The sequence below is a fragment of the Phoca vitulina genome, unplaced genomic scaffold (genome assembly GCF_004348235.1).
Source record: "Phoca vitulina isolate PV1807 unplaced genomic scaffold, GSC_HSeal_1.0 scaffold7, whole genome shotgun sequence".
Lineage (NCBI taxonomy): Eukaryota > Metazoa > Chordata > Mammalia > Carnivora > Phocidae > Phoca > Phoca vitulina.
The window spans coordinates 46,253,219-46,272,150 of NW_022589710.1; the positions used below are offsets into that span (position 1 = coordinate 46,253,219).

At 44.9% G+C, this 18,932-nt stretch overlaps 1 protein-coding gene across 1 annotated transcript in view; it reads left to right on the forward strand.

Annotated features, from left to right (window-relative positions):
• Positions 1–18,932, forward strand: part of IFT43 (intraflagellar transport 43) — an 80,165-nt gene that overhangs the window by 18,550 nt on the left and 42,683 nt on the right. Inside the window, exon 3 of the mRNA XM_032405642.1 lies at positions 11,735–11,799. Within this exon, the coding sequence (XP_032261533.1) occupies positions 11,735–11,799 (65 nt within the window). The remainder of the gene's footprint in view (positions 1–11,734; positions 11,800–18,932) is intronic.

An 18,932-nucleotide genomic window follows, 5' to 3' on the forward strand; every position in this document is an offset into this window, starting at 1 on the left:
GAGTGGGAGAGGGAGAAGCAGGCTTCCCGCTGAGCAGGGAGCCCGATGCGGGGCTCGATCCCAGGACCCTGGGATCATGACCTGAGCTGAAGGCAGACGCTTAACGACTGAGCCACCCAGGCGCCCCGATAAGTTAGGTATTGAGGTGGAAAGTGTTCTGACATCAGTGGTGCACTTGGAAGTAATGGTCAGAGACGTAGGTGTGAAAGAGGCCCAGAGATCTGAGATACAGTCACCAGGCTGGCAGTACCCATTCGTGCATATGCTGTGCTGAGCGTTCTGAAGTTAACCTAGAAAGGCCTCTAAAGTTGGAGAGGTTGGCACTGGACTATTTGAAGGATAAGAGGTCTTCCTGCACAACTTCAAACTGAGTAGCAAAATGTATAGATTAAGTGACTACCTAGGTCATGCCTGTTGTGTTCGGGCATCGTCACCTGGGAGGAATAGAGTGGCTGGCCTTCAGCCTTTCTTGTTCCAGAAAGGGTGGGATGAGAGCCTGAGAAATCCACATTGAGCTTGGACTGATAAGCTGAAAAAGAGATAGAACATAGCGTGTTTTAACCCTGGTCTACGAGGAAGTTTTTACCAACATGAGAAAACCAAGAACAATGTAGTAAGTTTTTCATAAACTAAACTTAGTCAAATGAAAGGAACATTCTTTATCCTGGTTTGTGTCCTTCCTCCTGGGGAGATTGAAAAGGTCCCTTCTGGGCGCCTGGGTGGCTCAGTTGGTTAAGCGACTGCCTTCGGCTCAGGTCATGATCCTGGAGTCCCTGGATCGAGTCCCGCATCGGGCTCCCTGCTCGGCAGGGAGTCTGCTTCTCCCTCTGACCCTCCCCCCTCTCATGTGCTCTCTCTCATTCTCTCTCTCTCAAATAAATAAATAAAATCTTTAAAAAAATAAATAAATAAAATAAATAAAAAAAAAAAAAAAGAAAGAAAAGGTCCCTTCTTTAAGGTGAAATGATCGTGAGAGGAAATGGTGTTTTTTTTGTTTTTTTTTTTTAAAGATTCTTAACAAAACTAAAAACTGTTAACTCTGTACGGCCAACCACCTCCTACTCCCTACAAACTTTGTTTCTTGAAATACTGACAGTCCATGAAATTTAGAAGTTTGGGAAACACAGTTCTAGAATTTTTTTTTTTTAATTTGTGACTACTGAATTACTTGAAATGTTGGGGGGTAGAGTAAAGTGGGTGCTAACTTGCCAGCCATGACCTTGCTGTATGCTGGCACCTTCTCCTCTTGCTTCCACAAGTGAGGCAGGATAGAGAAGAACTGCAGCATGAGACCTGTGACGTCTGGCATCTCAGCACGGGGACGAGCGGGGAGTGGAGCCGGGCATTGCTCTTTCTAGGTCTTAGGTGATGGGGGCCACCAGCCCGTGGGTTAAGACTTCTATCAAGCTCCCTCCGTTTCTTTTCCGTCATCGCCCTTGAGGAGTCTTGTGAGAGATCAGGTTTCTTAAAGCATCAAGGTTACAGCTTGCTCCTCCGCTCTCAACTTCCTCCGAGTTCTTCCACTCTGGATCTGGTTGAGGTAGCAAGTCTAGACCGTGCTTATACCAAGTCACAGGTTCCAGGAGGGGCTGCCTCTTGCAGTTCTGGGAATTTCCACCCTCGACATGGTGCACATTTCTGGCTCCACACATCCCGGATGGATTTTAGCAAACTGACAGGAGTTAAGAGAATGACAGAAACGTATTGGTTTTGATTTATGATGAAAGTTGAAAGGAATGTTTATCTTGGCTGAACTGCAAAAAGTATGGGAGAACCAGGGCATTGCTTTATAAGTGTCTGGAAGGTATAGACCCAAGAAGAGGGGAGAGCTGCTTTAGGATGACCCAGAGGGGTAGAATTGAGATCAAGAGGATGCCATCCAAGGTGGAAAAATCCAGGATGAATTTTAAGAATGATTTTGAGGGCCGAAGTCTGTTCTCTTTGGATCAGCCACTTTGGCAAACTCTTGGGAGCCCCGTCCCCGTCCCATGAGTCATTTGAAGTGGGCAGTTTGATGGCTGCAGACTGAGATATGGGATATGGGTCTTTTATTATAGGGTATGTGGAAATATTTGGTGAAGTGTGACACCACCAGAGTAATTGCCAGACCCGGTGGTTGTCCTGAGCATCACATTTATTTCTCAGTGAGCAGCAGAACTCTGGCTGCCTTTTCCTGGTTCAGGCAAGTTTAAAGGATTTCTCTGTCTTCAGGGAAGCTGGAATAGGTAAGAGTTGGATCCCCGGAATGAAACTTGTGCAAGGCAGCCCCAGATAAAGGTCCCTGGCATGTTTGCCTGTCAGAAACTTCTGTTGTCTCAACCATAGGCATTCAAGATTCTTGGCTCCGTGGTGCGCATTTTATTACTGTTATGAATTCTGATAAATCGTATCGCAGCCGCTATCACCACCATGTCCAGAGACGGTCTCCAGTGTTAATAACAAGGGATCTGCAAGGGACTCAGGACCGTTGTTGTGTTTCACGCAAGAGAAAGGGGGCTTAGTGAAGACATGACTAGCCCAAGGCTACACAGCCAGAAAGTGAGGACTCTAGAATTTGAACCCAGGACTCTCCCTCCTTTCCCCCCAGCCTGTCCCTCCACCCCTCTTTTAAAACTCTGGCCTTTCCCCTTTCCTTCTTTCTGGCAAACTCCCTTCTCCCTCATTCTTCCAACTACTGCTCTGTTGGTATGAGGAGCATATCTTGTGACAAGCAGTAAAGACAGCCACTTTTCAAGTACAAAGATTTATTAAATTCATCTTAATACAGTTTGGCACAGTGCTCAATAACAGCATAGTTTATTTTTGGCATCACTTTTTATTCCTGACTTTACCCTTAAGCCATCCCTCGGCTGACCGCACCGCAGAGGTAAGGGTTAGACCAGGCTACTTTCCGGTCCTCCCATCTCACGGAACACACTTCCGTCATGAGCAGCTACATCATACTCTGTGCCCAGAAAGTCAGGGAAGAAGATGGTCCTTTGGGTTTGCTCTTCCTAAGCTTTACCCTTGTCGTTCTAGTCTCTCTTGTTATTGGGCACTTTGTTTCAACCCGGACGGAGTCTTTTCTGTAGTTCCTCTGTCTTTTCAAGCCTGTTCTAGTTGGCATGCATCTAATGTGTAGGAATTCATATAGCACCTGGGTCAGTGCAAAGCTTTGGTGTCAGACGCTTAGACTCGAATCCTTGCTCTATGACTTCGAAACAGGATGATTTTAGGTGACTTAACCTCTAAGTTTCAGTTTCTTCGTTGGTAAAGTTGGCAATGGTGAATGTGGTAGTTGTCCTGCACTGGGGCATGAGGATTCTACAGAGCAATCCTGCTAAAGCTCTGGCGTCTAGCAAACCCTCAAGGGATGTTGACTAATATTATTATCATTAGCTATGAGTGAGTATATTCTTTGTCATTGCCTAGATTGGCTTATTCACCATTGATCACGTCCTTTTGCTTATTCTCATTTTTTCTCTGGACCTTGTCTTCTCTCTCTCTCTTTGTCTCCATCTCCTTCATTCCAGCTCAAACCGATGATAAATGTTCTGTCATCATTTACATCTCTTAGCCTAGATACTCTCTCCCTGACTTAAAAATACAATAATTCATGGACTCCTAGAATCACAGAATTGTAGCACTGAAAGGAATCCCTTCTAGCTTGAGTGAAAATCCAGAATCATGGAAGTAGCTAGTGGTAGAATCAGGACTAGAACCTGGGTGACTTGGCGTCCAGTCTCGTGTTCTTTCCACCACATTTTTTTCTTACCCAAATTTCATATATCCATATATACACACAACTAGACTGTAATCCATAGTAAACTGAAGTGGGGGAGGGTGTGAGGAGGGACTTTGTATAAAAAGCTCACTCTCCTGTCACTTGTAGTTCAGGCAGGGATCTCAAGACCAGAGATTTTGGGTGTAGAGTTTTCTGGTGTTTTCTAGTCCTCAGGGTGTTGGTGTTAAGAATTCCCAACCATGAAGCAAAGAATGTCTGTCCCTATTCAGCATGGTTCTTCCCTGAGCAGATAGATTCATGAACAACCCTTATATCGATAGGTGCCCGTCTCCCTCATCAGCCTTGCCTTTTGTCTCTTTCATTAAACTAAACTTTATACATCTGGTTTCTTTCTTTTTTTTTTTTTTTTGACTTTACATTAAAATTGGAAACATCCAGAAAAGTAGACACAATAAACACAATAGTTCAATGAGCAGCGTATACCCACCGCATGGCTTCAGCAGTTACAAACAGTAGCTAGATTTGCTTGAATGATAATTTATAAACTATTTTAAGATATATATTTATGTGTTTTGTATATTTTTTTTTGCTGAATTATTTCAAAGCAATCATCATGACATATCACTTTAATACTTCAGCACGTATCTCTAAAAAAAAAAATGGAGATGTTTTCCTAGAAATCCACAATTCCACACCTCACAGTGTTCACAGTTCCCTAACATCATCTATTACCCGGTCCATATTCATTTTCCCCAGTTGTCATCAAATGTCTTATAGCTGTTTTTTCAAATCAGGATCCAATCAAGAACCACCCCGAATTCCATGTCTCTTAAGTCTCTCTTAATTGAGAATAGTTGGGATTGACTTTTTGAGCCAGTTGTCCTAGAGCTTCCCCCCACACTGGATTTGTCTGATTCTTCCTTCCTGTTCTTGCTGTTCCTCTTACAATAAGCTGGAAATCACATTGGAGGGCTTGAGGACCGTTAGCAGCAGGAACTTTTCCTGGGTCGGGCTGTGAGCCTCAAGCAGCGGCACCTCACCTCCCACTGGTAATGCTGCTAAATTTGATCAGTGAGTGAGGGTCATGATAGGAATCTCTGTTATGAAAGAACATTTTCTCCCTTGTGACTGTGCGTGATGTATGAGGCGATTCTTTGGCACCACGAGAATGTCTGGTTCCCCATCAATCAATCTTTCACCTAATGGCTTTAACATCTACTGACACTCAAGTTTCTTTCTTATACTTAAAACAGATTTTGCATTTTGTTATGTCCATTTCATCTCGAAAGAGCCATGCTTACTCACAGGGGTTCAGTTTTAAGCTTGGATGGTCCGTTACCTTCCATGACCTTAAATCCATGAGGGAGAAACTGAGGTCTGTGATGAATTAGTCATCACACCCAGGGTGGAGGCACGGAGGACAGATCTGAGGAATGAACACCAGTCCCTGCATTGTACTCATGTCTTCATCGGTGTTAGTCTTGTCTCTCATCCAGCATCGAAGAATACCTTTCTTGGATCTTCGGTCAGTTTGCTAGAGAAAGGAAGGGAAGTTTGCTTTTAGCCCACAGGCAAGGGTTGAACGTGGGAGCTGTGTTGCCCCTAGCAGCTGGGACATAGACGGGTGGGTGTGAAGTTTGCAACGGATCTTGCCTAACTGAATGTCTTTGCTGTTGGGAATTCGTGCAAGTGTTTGCACTGAATTTTTGAAGCAGGTTGCCGTTTGGATTTGGGACTGATTCATATCGTGGGGTTTCTCCAGGACTTTCGAGAGTGTGTGAGAAGTTTCTAAACCCAAAAGGCTCCTTTTTTGGCACTGCAGCATCTTTTCTATTTCGGCATCCTAAGAATCTGGGGGAACCATATAAAGATCAGAAGCCAGTCTGGCCCTAAAGGCTCCCTGTGACAGAGTAATTCCAGTTCGTTGAATCCTGGCCCATTCGGATGAGACCATATAAAGAGGCCGTTTCCTGAATCGCCCGCTCCCTGCCTCTCACAGGCTCCTTTTTGTAGAATGCTGGTATTTCAGGACCGCAACCGCCGGTCACGTGCTTCCAACTCTTTACTCTCAGTCTCTCCTGCCCCCTGTTTATTTTTGGAGAGAGCACATTTTTGCTTCTCTCCAGGAGCTATGCGGGGTCCTGCCCCCTCCGTCCGTCAGGCGGCAGCCCCAGCAGGCTGTGCTCATTTCCCACACTCAGAGACGTGACTCCAGCTTTCAAGAGAGAACACGTGGGGTGCACTGCCTACGGGCTACCGTCACCCGTTCCTATTTCTGGCCCTTATGGTGGTACACATTTTAAGACTCTGTCCTTAAAGCAAGTTTGGATACTGTTACCTGGCAGTAAATCTGCCCAAATTGGAAATGGTTTTCCCAGCAGATGTCTTGGGGCTATGCCTCTGAATTTCAGAAGCAGAGCAATGTAAAGGAGAAACCAGGACTTTTGAATTCTAGAATCAGGTCTTCTTTCTGGCCTTTAAGATCACTTGAGCTGTCCCCTCCTCTCCCATCCAGGGTGGTTTTTTGTTTTGTTTTGTTTTGTTTGTTTTCCCTCCTCCTAATACAGGGATAGCAAACAGACTTCTTCCGAAGTCATGACTCAAACAGATTGGTAATGTCTTCCCAAGTGCTTGGATAAGGGAGGATTCTGGAGTTGCTGGGCTCCAGGAAGAAAAAAAGTGCCACGAATGACTGTCTTAGCCTGCCTAAAGAGTAAGTTTCTAGTTGGGAGGATGGAGCAAGAGTAAATTCCTTTTCCTTTAAATGCCCAGGTCATGACACAGAGAACTCAGACACAAAATATTTGGGAGCACATAAATCATACGTTCATGTCCTCTTGTCCTGCCCAAACATGATGGGCAGGAGAGGGAAGGACCCCTGGCCCCAAACGAAGGGTCTGTAACTAAAGGGTTACAACTTTTCACTGGAGTCGCAGGGACCGAGCTCTGGCAGTCTGGTTGGGGAGCACATGCAGGCCCCTGAAGTCCCCCCGCATCTCGTCTGTCTCCTTGGAAAGGAGGAAGCAGAGTTCTGGCAACTGGTCCTAAAAGGGGCAACAGGAGCGGCGTGGCCTATGAGTGGGTCCTGTGTTTCAGGTCACCCCGGGAGAAAGCCGTGGCACTCTTTTTGAAACAGGGCTTACTGGGTATTAAGATGTCATTGTAGCTCTTAGGAAGAGCAGCCAGGCACTCACAGGCTGGACTGTCCATGCAAAGGACCTGCCAGCCCTTTTAAATTATATTGCTAAATGCCAGTCATCTCCTTATATTTCAGACAGATCATTTGCACCTAATGTCGAACCGCTGCATTATGATCATGTTGCATCAGCTTCCAGTTATGTCCTGCATTGTGAAGGAATAGATGCCAAGCTGCTCAGAACCCCCCCACCCCCCCGACCCCCCCACCAAGAGTTTTCCCAGGGACTCCTACCAATATGACGATCAGTTAATAGCGTTTGCTGCAACCTGAGTGTTATGTGCTATTCTGGAATCCCTATACCTTGCATCTGGTTCCTTCAGAAATGCTTTTCCTTTTTCCTCTCTGTTTATATTTCAAATCCATAAAGCTTCCTTGCCCTCTCCTTGTCCTTCGCACATCCTGGCCTGGCACAGTTCCGTTTCATCTTTGGTTGTGTCCTGAGTTCTGTCTTAATGAGACAGGAGAAAGTGTTCCAGTAAAACCACCAGAGGTGGCAAGAAAACTGCAAAATTTCAGTGGAACTCTCCCATGGTGGAGGAACTCTCCTCAGCTTCGCCTTTGGACCATGGATGCAACCTGTCCCTGGCGTAACCCCCTACCTCCGTCCCTGATGCCTGCTTCCCACCTCCACTGCGGCCTCTTAAGTTTCCCAGTGAGCCTGACGTGCCGTCACATAGAGTTCATACACACCCGATATATACCGAATTTGGCCTCTTCCCTGCCTCACTGAACAGGGGTAACATTTGAGAACAGAGGTGACATCGGCTTTTCCTCTCTCACCCAGTGCACACAGGACAGTGCCCAGCTCCCCACATGGGGAACGAAGGTGGATTCTGGGGAAGAGCTTTTATAACTTCATAATGGTTAATTAAGTCTCTTTCATCTGAATAGGGTATTTGTGGGTAGCCATAACAAGACTCGTAGTAGGGAGTATTAAAAAAACAAAATGTTTTTACCCTGGGACCCAGAGTACTAGACTGACCATAAGGATTGCCCACAAGGAAGGAGACGGCTCCGGCTTCATGGCCAAGCCCAAGTTTGCACAGAGCATGTTCTGCCTGCCCCTCTGGGCTCCCATCTGCCGCTGCACTCTCTCCCGAGGTTGGCTGAGACCCTCAGTGGGGAGCGGGGAGAACAGCCATAGCCTCGGCCCCACTTTGCACAGAGAATTTCTTGGCATCTCAGGGAAGAATAGCTTACATGGTTTTTACAGCATCATGTCAACTCTTAAAGTCTTTAGTCACTCATGAAAAAACCCTGTGATTTTGGAACCAGTTTTTCCATCCCATCGGTTGCGGAGCTGTGACTCTTATGTGGTGATCTTTTGGCTTTGAAGCTGCCGTCCTAATGTAGCAGCTGGTACCATTTTGTAATGGGAGGAGCATGAGAGAAAGTGTGTCTTTGTGCTTCCTCTGGCCGGAAGGGATTTGTACGCATCCCCCCAATAGCCATGGCTTCCTGGGATTTGTGGTTAAAGGAGATAAAGCTGGTCATTTTGGTTCTCGGAATCTTAGGGAGCTTTATTAACCACACAATGTCCCTTAGTAGTCAGAGCGACAGCTCAGGCCAGGCTCAAAGGAGTCTTTTTTTTCTTTTTCTTTCTTCCAAATGGTAGTATATTTTATGACCCACAGTCTAACCTTTCATATGTGGACATTAGTAATAAGGATGATGATGGCGATGGTAACAGGGAAGACTGAGTACTGACTGCTCTAAGCACTTGCCATGAAGCCACTGATTTAGTCCCACAGTTTAGCGGTCACTCAGAGGAGTGCCTTTTGACAGAAGTGTCCGTTGCCTTTGCTCCTTCTCCATGCTGCGTCCTCTCTCACAGCCCCTTTCCAGTTCAGTCTCCATGCCTCCCATCACCATTGGCACCCACACCCCACGGTAGCAAACTGCTGGGATCAGGAGACAAGAAGTGGAATCCCGCCAAGGCCACACAGGTCCCCTGCCGTCTTGCGGACTCTCAGCATCTCGTAGCGCTGGGAAGGCGCCAGGTAGACTCGGATCCCTGACCTGTGGCACCTTGGGTTTGACTTGGTTCGTTCTGTGCTTCCCAACATCCAGAGCCAAGAGAAGAAAGCCCAGCTCTGAGAGGGCAGCTCAGGGGTCACACGCCCAGGGGCCTGCGGGGGCTGGGCAGGTAGCCTTCGGGGAGTGACGTGGGGTCAGGGGTAAGACAGACGCCCCTTCAGTGTGCGCACTGAAGTCGTAAGGGAAGCTCACACTTCCAACCAAGAGATACGCTCTTGCCCATTTTTCTCAGAACGCCTCACCTAGCTTTCCTATTCCCAGTTCTGCCAGACACAGGAACACAGAGAGGATTCTGCCCTGGAAGAGAAACAGCAGGAAAGCGATAGTAGCCCGTGGCAGCTGACGCTGACTTCAGCAGGAAGGAGGCAGAGAGGGAGGGTGGGGACTGGGGCCACCGGGAAAGCACAGGGCCTGTCTACAGGGGCAGCTGCTACTCGGCCCCAGCGTTACTGGCTCTTAGAGTTTTTCAAGAGAAGCTGGGAAATGACATTTCATGTGGAGCTCTTCCAATTTTTACAAAGGTAGCTTAAATTGAAAAATAAAAACATACAAAGAAGCCACTGTCTGGCCAGACACAACGTGTGACTACAGGTCTGTGACCTCCAAATTCAGGAATATTCTCACAAGATGGTCGTGTCCTTGGGTGAAGAAATATGGGATGTTACCTGCACACGCACAGGAGCATAGCCTGGGGCCAGATTGCCTTAAGACATCCTCAGGGGCCCAGTGTGGTTCCATTCAGTTCTCTTTAATCTTTCAGGTCTCCCTAGCACATTCAGTAGGAGCTCAGCAAGACGAGGTTGTTGGTTTCTGCTTATATACAACTTCGGTTTCTGGTACTTTGGGTTTAGTCTGATTCCCCCTGGTCCTTATAGTTCCAGTGCTCATGCTGTCCAAACAACTTCAATTCTGGATTCCTGGGACAGAGATATCGATTGGTTCCAATTGGGTCAGACTGGTGTACCCTGGTTCGGTCAGTGTCTCAGGGCAGTGGGGGTCTTGGACTAGAAGGCTTCCCCTTATGGCCTCAGGGTGGGTGAGTGTGGGTGGCAGGTACAGCAGATAAGGATGTGTGGAGTGGGCAGCCCCGGTGAGCATATCTCCTTCGGATATCCCTCTGGTAGAGACAAACAATAGCTTGTTTTCCACTTCTGCATTTTCGTCATTTCTCACAGGGTCCTCCAGATAGCTCCATTACCTGTCTCTAGCAAAGAAAACTCAAGTTTGTTTTCTCTAAAGCGCTACTTACCATTTCCTGGGAGCTGAGTTGGATTCAGGCATTCTGGGGCTGGGTTTCTTCTCAGTTAGTCATTTCCAGCAGGTTCTGGCTCACCCCGAAGAAAGTCCTGTTATCTAGATAGAGCACGTCCTTGGCAGGCTGGGGTGCTACTAGAGAAGCCAGAAAGGAAAGGTATCTTGGTGCAAAATAAAATATCAGAAGTATAAAGGTATTTTGGCATGTTGAGAGGATGTTTTTTTAAAAAGTTACAAGTTAGGCTTTAAGTGGTAAATTTAAAGGATGTTGCAATGACAACATTTTAGTTCAAGGTTCTGTAAACCACATCCTTCCTGCTAAATTGGCCCACTGCTTGTTTTTATAAACTTTTATTGGAACACAGCAACACCTGTTTGTTTACTTATGGTCCATAGCTCTTTATTGTCTTACGGTATCAGAATTGATGGGGAACAAAGACTGTATGGCCCGCAGAATCAAAAATATTTACTACTCAACCCTTCATAGAAAAGTTGGCCAACACATGTTTTAGTCCATTCATCCAAGTATCTCCTTAGACTGAGAATGACAGTTATATGCCATTGTTGGAAAAGGGAAGTTGATATTTCAAAAAACAGTCCTAGGGGAATGCTGGGGAATGGAAAATAGGAAGTGTTCTTTGCTCTTTTATCCAACTTGACTGACTCGGTGGATTGCTTGACAATCCCTTGCTATTTCCAGTTGAGATATGCTGGACCAGAACGCCTGCACTTGGGCTCCTGAATGCATCCTTGGCAGGTGAATCCTTCTTCCCCAAGTAATCTGAGATTTTTAACCCACCCATTTAGTTTATGTCTGTTAAGCAAACCTTTCTCTTACATCTTTTTTTAATTACCTTTCTGTTTATAAAAGTGATATAAAGTGATTGTAAAAAAAAGTTAAACCATGCACAACAACACAAAGAAGGGAATTAAAAATTGCCCACAGTTCCATCACTGGAGTCCCCTCTCATTCATGTACTTATAGCTAATTAACACGAGATATTACGTATTAAAAATCTTTTCGCCAAATTGGAAGCATAGACCTACTGTTTTACAACATGTTTTTTAAAAGTTACTATATACCGAACATTCTCATTTCATTAAATATTCTCTTTTACCATAGTTCTTTGTTATTACATAGTATTTTCACGTGTGTATTCCATGATTTACTTAATTTCTCATTGCTGTCTATTTTGGTTTTGACCTTTTTACTATTCAGAAACGGCACTTATGTTTCTCTCTGATTCTTTGGGATAAATTCCTTGGATTAGAATCGCTGGCTTAGAAAGTATGAAGCATTTCTAAGGCTTTCAGTAGACTTTGCCCTACAGATCTTGCTTTTATATACCCACCAGAAGGGCTCGAAAGCACCCAGATTTTGAAAGTAACTTAAAAAGGTTACTGTATTTTTATTGGAAAGATTTGATAGAATATTGGTTGAGGTGGCCTCAACCTCATCCCTTGCATGCGTGAATGCCAGTGGTGAGTGACTGTGATTTTGGCTTCTTGTCCCCTTTTAGGCTCCCCCTCCCAAACCGCCCCGCAGGCATGGAGGCTGGGCAGATGATTCCGTGAAGGCTTCAAAGTAAGTGCCAGCAGCTTGTGAGGGTGGAAGTGGGCACTTGGCTCTTGGGTTGTTTTTCTTTAATTTTTTTAGAACAACTTTCTTGAGGTGTAATTCTTATTCCATGTAATTCACCCATTAAAATGTACAATTCAGTCGTTCTTGGTGCCTTAACAGAGTTGTGCTACCAACACCACAGTCAGTTTTAGAACATTTTTATCACCCTCTCCTCAAAGAAACCCGGTACCCGTTAGCAGTTATTTCCCATGTCCCCCCAGTCTCCCTAACCCTGGGCAGTCACCATTCTGCTGTCTCTATGACTGGCCTGTTTGGACATTTCACATACATGGAATCCTACTTTATGTGGTCCTTTGTGACTGACTTCTTTCACTTGGCCTGATGTTTTCAAAGTTCATCCATCTTTGTAGCATTCTGTGTTCTTTTTTTAAGAAATTGAGGCACAAATGACGTATAACATTATATTGGTTTCAGGTGTACAACATAATGATTCAGTATTTGTATATATTGGCAATGACCACCACAATGTACAGTTAGCATTTGTCACCATACATAGTTATAAACAAATTTTTCCTTGTGCTGAGAACCTTTAAGATCTACCCTCTTAGCAGCTTTCAAATATGCAGTACAGTATTATTAACTGTAGTCACCATGCTGTACATTACATCTCCATGGCTTACTCCTTTGATAACTGGAAGTTTGTACATTTTGACCCTCATTCTGTGTTCTTAAAGTAACTTTCTGAACAGAATGGAATTGCCTGTTAGTCATTGTAGGATTCCAGACCACTTTGGTCTTTAATCCCTTGCACGAAGTCTTAGATGAATAGTAAACCAGAAAAAAAGATTTACTACACCAGCAGAGGATGGCTGACTATCAAGCTTAACTATTTAAGGTAGACTTGGGAAGGGAATTTCTTTTTCTTTGAAACATAGACATTACTCTTGTCTAGAATTTCCTTCAGTACTTGTTGCCTTAAAAATATATATTTTTTCTAATTCTTTCCTCCCTTCCTTTCCCCCTCTGTCTCACACACATACACTTTATTCCCCCTGAATCATTTGAAAACAAGTTGCAGAAGTCATGATATTTCACCTCTAAATACTTCAGCATGCATTTTTCAAGATTAAGGACATTCTCCAGATGATCACAGTATGATTATCACATCCAAGTAATTTCATAATGATTTAATACTTAATAATAGTTTATATTTAAATTTACTCAGTTGTCCCGAAATGTCTTTTATAGCCTCAGGATCCAGTTAGAGTTCACGCATTGTGTCGGGTAGTTCTGTCTCTTTATCTAAAATAATTTTTATTTAAGTTTATCTAGATAAATCTATTTAGATAACGATAAATTTATCTTATCTAAAATATCTCTCTTGAGCTAAAATAATTCCAATTCCTCCCCTGTTCTCCCATTCATTGTGTTTTTTTGAGGAGTCCAGGCCAGTCGTCTTGTAGAGTGTCTTAAATTCTGGTTTTCTCTGACTGATTTCTCATGATCAGGTTCAAGTTGTAGGTTTTGGGCAAGAACAGGTGATTTTGTGTACTTCTTATCATATCAAAATAGTATAGAAACACATACTCAGAGCTGTCTCACTCCCATCCTTATTCCCTCCACCTCATTTCCATCCATCCCATATGGGTAATCTCTTTATTAGCTTCTGGTCTATCCTACCTATACCTTTTTTTTTTTTTTTTTTGCAGAATTCAACATAAACATGTACAATTTTAGTTTACTCTTCTTTGTTTCTATATATTAGGATTCAGCAAACTTTGACCCACAAGCTAGCTGCCAGTTTTTATAGATCATGTTTTATTGGAACAGGACCACACCCTTTCATTTGAAAAATTTAGATCTCTGATCTGTTCGGAATTAATTCTATTGTATGACATAAGGTATGGATCAGTTTTATTTGTTTCCAAATGGCTATGGTCCCACCACCATTTATTTAAAAATCCATCTTTCTCTGGTAAATTTAGAAACCACCTGTATCATAATTCTGCATCTTCGTATGTACCTGAGTCTACATTTAGACTTATTATTCTCTTCTAGTGGTTTTTCTGTGTATTCGTATGCCGACAATTACCACACTCTTTCCTTTATAGAATAAAGCACTACTTTTTAGTGCTAACCAAGAACAAGAAGGTAACTTTGAAACATAGGTCTCATATATCAGTGAGAGTCTTCTAGAGTGGCCCCATTTTTCTAAGGCATTAGGGGATTTTCGTGCTTGTAATATCTGGAATTTATTTTGAAATATGGAGATGAGACAAACCCTGTGTCTGCTGCTTAGAGAACAAAAGGAAATCTCAAAAATGAATATATTAAATGAATATATCAATGAATATATTAAAGATTTTTCCAGATCAAATCAGTTTGCTCTTGGAAAAAGATGCTTTTCCATTCTGTATGTTACTTTTCAAAGTATTGTCTTGTGTGGCTCCTAAGTCTGTGGCCTAGTCTGACCTCTCTCAATGTTGGGGGACCCAGGGCCCATCCTCGAACCTCCTCTCTTCAGCGTCAACACACACGCTTGCAGGATCTTGACCCAGTCTCGGGAGTTTGACTATCACGTTCACAGCGATGACTCCAAAATATATATCCCTCCAGTCCTTTCCCTGAACATCCAGTCATCCAGTTGATGTTTCCACTTGGATACACAACTCAATCATAGCATATCTGAATCAGTCCTCTTCCTTGTCACCCCTCCTGTCCTATCCCCTAACCTGCACCTCCCAAAGTCCCCCTCAGATCTCCGTAAATGGTGACTCTTATCTTCCCCGTTACTTCAGACCATAAACTTTGGAATCCTCCTGGACACCTCTCTTGTCTCCGCCCACGTTCAGTCTATCAGCCAAGCGGGTGAAGTCTACAGATGAAATCCGTCTGTGGTCTGTGCTGCCGGTGCTCGGCTGCAGCCGCTGTCATTTCTAGCATTGACTCAACCGAGAACATACTGACTGGTCTCCCCTGCATCCTTTCTCTCTCCGTCTTATCTCCACAGAGCCAAAGGGACCTTTTTACAATATAAGCGAGATCATTTCCCTTGTCTCCTCAGAGCCCTCCAGTGGCATTCCCCGTAGTCCAAGTAAATCCCAAAGTTCTTACCGTGGCTGACAAGGCTCTCCCTGCCCTCAGTTTATATAAAGTAGCACCCCTCGTCACTCTGTGTTCCCATCTCTTACTTAATGTATCAGCACGTGACATATATGCATACGTACGTGCGTGTGTTTGTGTGTGTGCACGTACATACAGTCTTTTTCTCTCTCCTGTAACGTAAGCTGCTTTTTAAAAAAAATTTTATACTCTTTTTTTTTTTAATGAGTCCTTGACACGCATGAATTTTACATTTACAGTGCTATCTCAATTCAGATGCTAAATTTGTCAAAGAAGCACTTGGTCGGTGTTTCGATTTTATAAAATTTACAGTTGAAAAGTAGATTCTCATATTAACTCCGTTCCAAACATATTTAAAAGTTTTCCAGTAAATCAACTGAGTGTAGTTTAAAAATGTAAACCAATAAATTAAATAAAAATGAGAGGGGCGCCTGGGTGGCTCAGTCGTTAAGCATCTGCCTTCGGCTCAGGTCATGATCCCAGGGTCCTGGGATCAAGCCCCGCATCAGGTTCCCTGCTCTGCGGGAAGTCTGCTTCTCCCTCTCCCACTCCCCTTGCTTGTGTTCCCTCTCTCTCTGTCTCTGTCTCTCTGTCAAATAACTAAATAAAATCTTTTAAAAAATAAATAAATAAAAATGAGAAGTTCCGCGTTCCCACTCGGAATGGGATTGTGTGGCATTAGCCACATTTCAAGCGTTCAGTAGCCACGTGCATGCCGCAGTTGTAAATGTCATGTGTATTAATTTGTGCTGTTCAGCAGCTTCGTGAGGGTGGCATATTATTATTATTTTTTTCTTTTTAGTAACGTATAGTGTATTATTTATTTCAGGGGTACAGGTCTGTGATTCATCAGTCTTACACAATTCACAGCGCTCACCATAGCACATACCCTCCCCAGTGTCCGTCACCCAGCCACCCCAACCCTCCTACCCCCCTTAACATAAGCTTCTTGAGAGGAGACACACTCTTATTTACATATGCCCAGTACCTCGAATAGTACCAGTCCATAACAAGTGCTCAGGGACTGTTGATTTGAACAAATGAATGATCTCATCGGTGTTTTTGCTATCAGATCAGGTCACTTTGCTATCAGTGTGGGAAGTGGAGATCTGGAAGGTTGGAAGCGCTGTTCGGAAGGTAATACTCTGTTTGAAGGTGGATAAGAGCTGGATGAGGGCAGTGGTGTGAGCATGGACAGGAGAGGAGCTCTGGGGACGTTTTGGAGCTAGAGGTCACAGAAGTGCCGTTGGTCAGATACAGGGCAAAAGAGGGAGGAGTGGAAGGTCCTGCAAGGTGCCTCGCTGCGATGACTTGGTTGGGGGCAGTGCCGTCAGGTGGGGAATGCAGAAGGAGAGACCTGATTTGTAGGCTGGCGGTCATCCACACAGATGACTTTCCAGTTTGAGATTCTGGAAGAGAGGTCAAAAGGGAGGTACAACTTGGTACATCTACACAAATAGAAGCCAAGGTCGGGGCCTAGGATTTGGCAGTTTGGAGGTTACTAGGGGCCTTTGAGAAAGTTATGGTGATTTGCACTGGGGCAGAAGCCAGATTATGGGCTGAAGAGGGACTGAGGTGAGGAAATAGTGATCTAGGCTCCTTCCCTGAGAAAGAAAGGAAAGAATGGGATAGTATTTGGAAGGAGAGGTTTGTGTTGAGAACCATGTGTGTCATACGTGGGGAAAGAGTGACTGCAGGTGAAATAGGAGGGGTTGGAAGGAGCAGGATCCTTGGAAGGATAAAACCTTCCAAGAGAGGTTGATTAACCTTGGACAGAAGGAGGCAGGGACGTTTTTCCTCCGATATAAGAGGGAGCTTGGAAAGGCTGGGTAAGCTCTCAAGAAAAATTGAGGGAGTAGGGAATTGGGGGAATTGCATTTTGGATTGGCCCCTTGGTTTTCTTCTTTTTTTAAAGTAGAAAGGCAAACTGTTGAGCTTGTTGGAGCCAAGGAGAGCTGGCCTCTGGAGGCAAAGTAGAACAGATGTGCGGCAGAAGGAGGAGGGGGCGGCCGGCTAGGGGCAGGAGAGGCCGTTGTTGGGCCACATTGAGGACCCGCCCATTCAGGTTGGAAAGTATGAGCTCCTACTCCTGGCCGGGAACTCCAGGGGGTACAGAGTGTAGCTGTGCCCCCTGCCCTGCAAGAGCTTGGATTTGGATTGGGAAGATCAGGCATTTTTGTTCACGAAAATCAGGAGCAGCGGAAGGAGCACGTTGCTAGTGAGAACCAATGGACTGGCTCACACTGGTGACAGGACATCAGAGGAGAGAGGGAGCACAGTGACCAGGAGTCCCTTGCAGAGGACATGGGGGTCAGGCTGGGTGGACTCACATGCACAGAGGATCGTGAGGAGAGCGTTGGTGTACATAGAAGTGTTGAGGGGATGGTAACCTCATTGTCACTCTGCTTAGAGCAGGAAATTCACGCTGGAATATCATGCGCTCAGCTTGAATTCTTTTGAAATGATAATAATGGCACTGACTCATTTCCAGCCGCTAGGACAGAATGCCATCGACTGGGTGGCTGGGACAACAAACATTTATTTGTCACGTTGATTGCTAGTTCTGGAAGCCAGAAGTCCCAGATCAAGGTGCCAGCATGGTCTGGTTCTTGTTGAGGGCCCTCTTCCTGGTTATATCCTCACACAGCCTTCCTTGGTGTGTGCATACAGAGAGAGGGAGATCTTGTATCTCTTCCTCGTTTTATAAAAGCACCAGTGCCATCGTGGGGGCTCTACCCTCAGGACTTCCTCTAACTCTGATTAGCTCCCAAAGGCCCCACCTCCGAGTGCTATCCCATTAGGAATTAGGGTTTCAGCATATGAATTTGGGGGGCACATAAACATTCAGTCCACAGCTGTACCTTATAGGTACATGACACCAACTCTGTTGGGTAGGTTCCTTTCTATAAGGTAGGTTCCCCTCTACAAGGGAGGTAGGAGACAGAGGTCTACAGCTATGTTGTTGCCAGTGGGAGGTAGAAGGGCTAATTCCAGATATGAACCAGGAGTTCATAGCCAAGGGATATGAATTTCTGGGATTTATTTTAATTTGCATGACACTGCCCAAGATAGAGAGCAGAGCGTGTGTCAACCAGCACCCTGGCTAGAGATTCTGGGTCCCAGGACTCACATGCTCATCCCTGAGCCATAGGCTAGGGCCGTTTTCAGGAATATCCTTGGACCTGGGATCACTACCTTTCCTTCTCCAGACACCAAAGTCATAGCTGTGCCAAAGATTCCATCTCATAGATTCCATCTCAAAGATTCCACCCTCATAGCCTGTGGGTCGCTGACTTGGCCATGGAGAACAGAGCTGAACAAGAGGCAACCAGACCCGGTAAAGAGAGGAAGGAAAGGTAGTCTGATTAAGTTTTGTCTCAAAGTGTCTGTTTTTGGGTTTGTCCCTGCATTGATCTGCAAGGGAATGAGGCAAGTAATGGCCCCTCAGGGACTTTCAGGACTTTGCTCTCAATGTCAGCCGTCATTTTCAATCACCCTCTCCCTCCCAGCCATTAATTTTGGCCCAGGATCATGGGGACTTGTCCATCTATCACTCCTAATTGACACTAAATGATCTGTCAGTTTATTGATGAACGGCAGGAGTGGAATTGTCACAATATATTTTACTTTCTAACAACTCCTCCTGACAATTTTACCTTGTCCATCTCACTCTCCTCACATAAATCTCCATTGGCCGCTCATTCCTTCTCCTGGGCTGTTCTGGTGCTAGCACTTCCACACCATCTGCACGCGTCAAGGACATCAAGATGGCGGAGAACAGCCGAGTGCCAGGCCCGAGGTTGCCCCCTTCCCTCCTCCTCTCTCCCTCTCTCTCCCTCTCTCTCCCTCTCTCTCTCTCTCTCTCTCTTTTTTAATGGCATAGATGTTCCAAGAATACTAAAGGGCCTCTGTCCTCTCTCTCTCTGTGTCATTGCCATACCAGAGTCTCTTTACCTGCTTGTTAGCAGTGAATAGTTCATTCTTATTAGGCTACAAAAGTGTGAAAGGCAAAA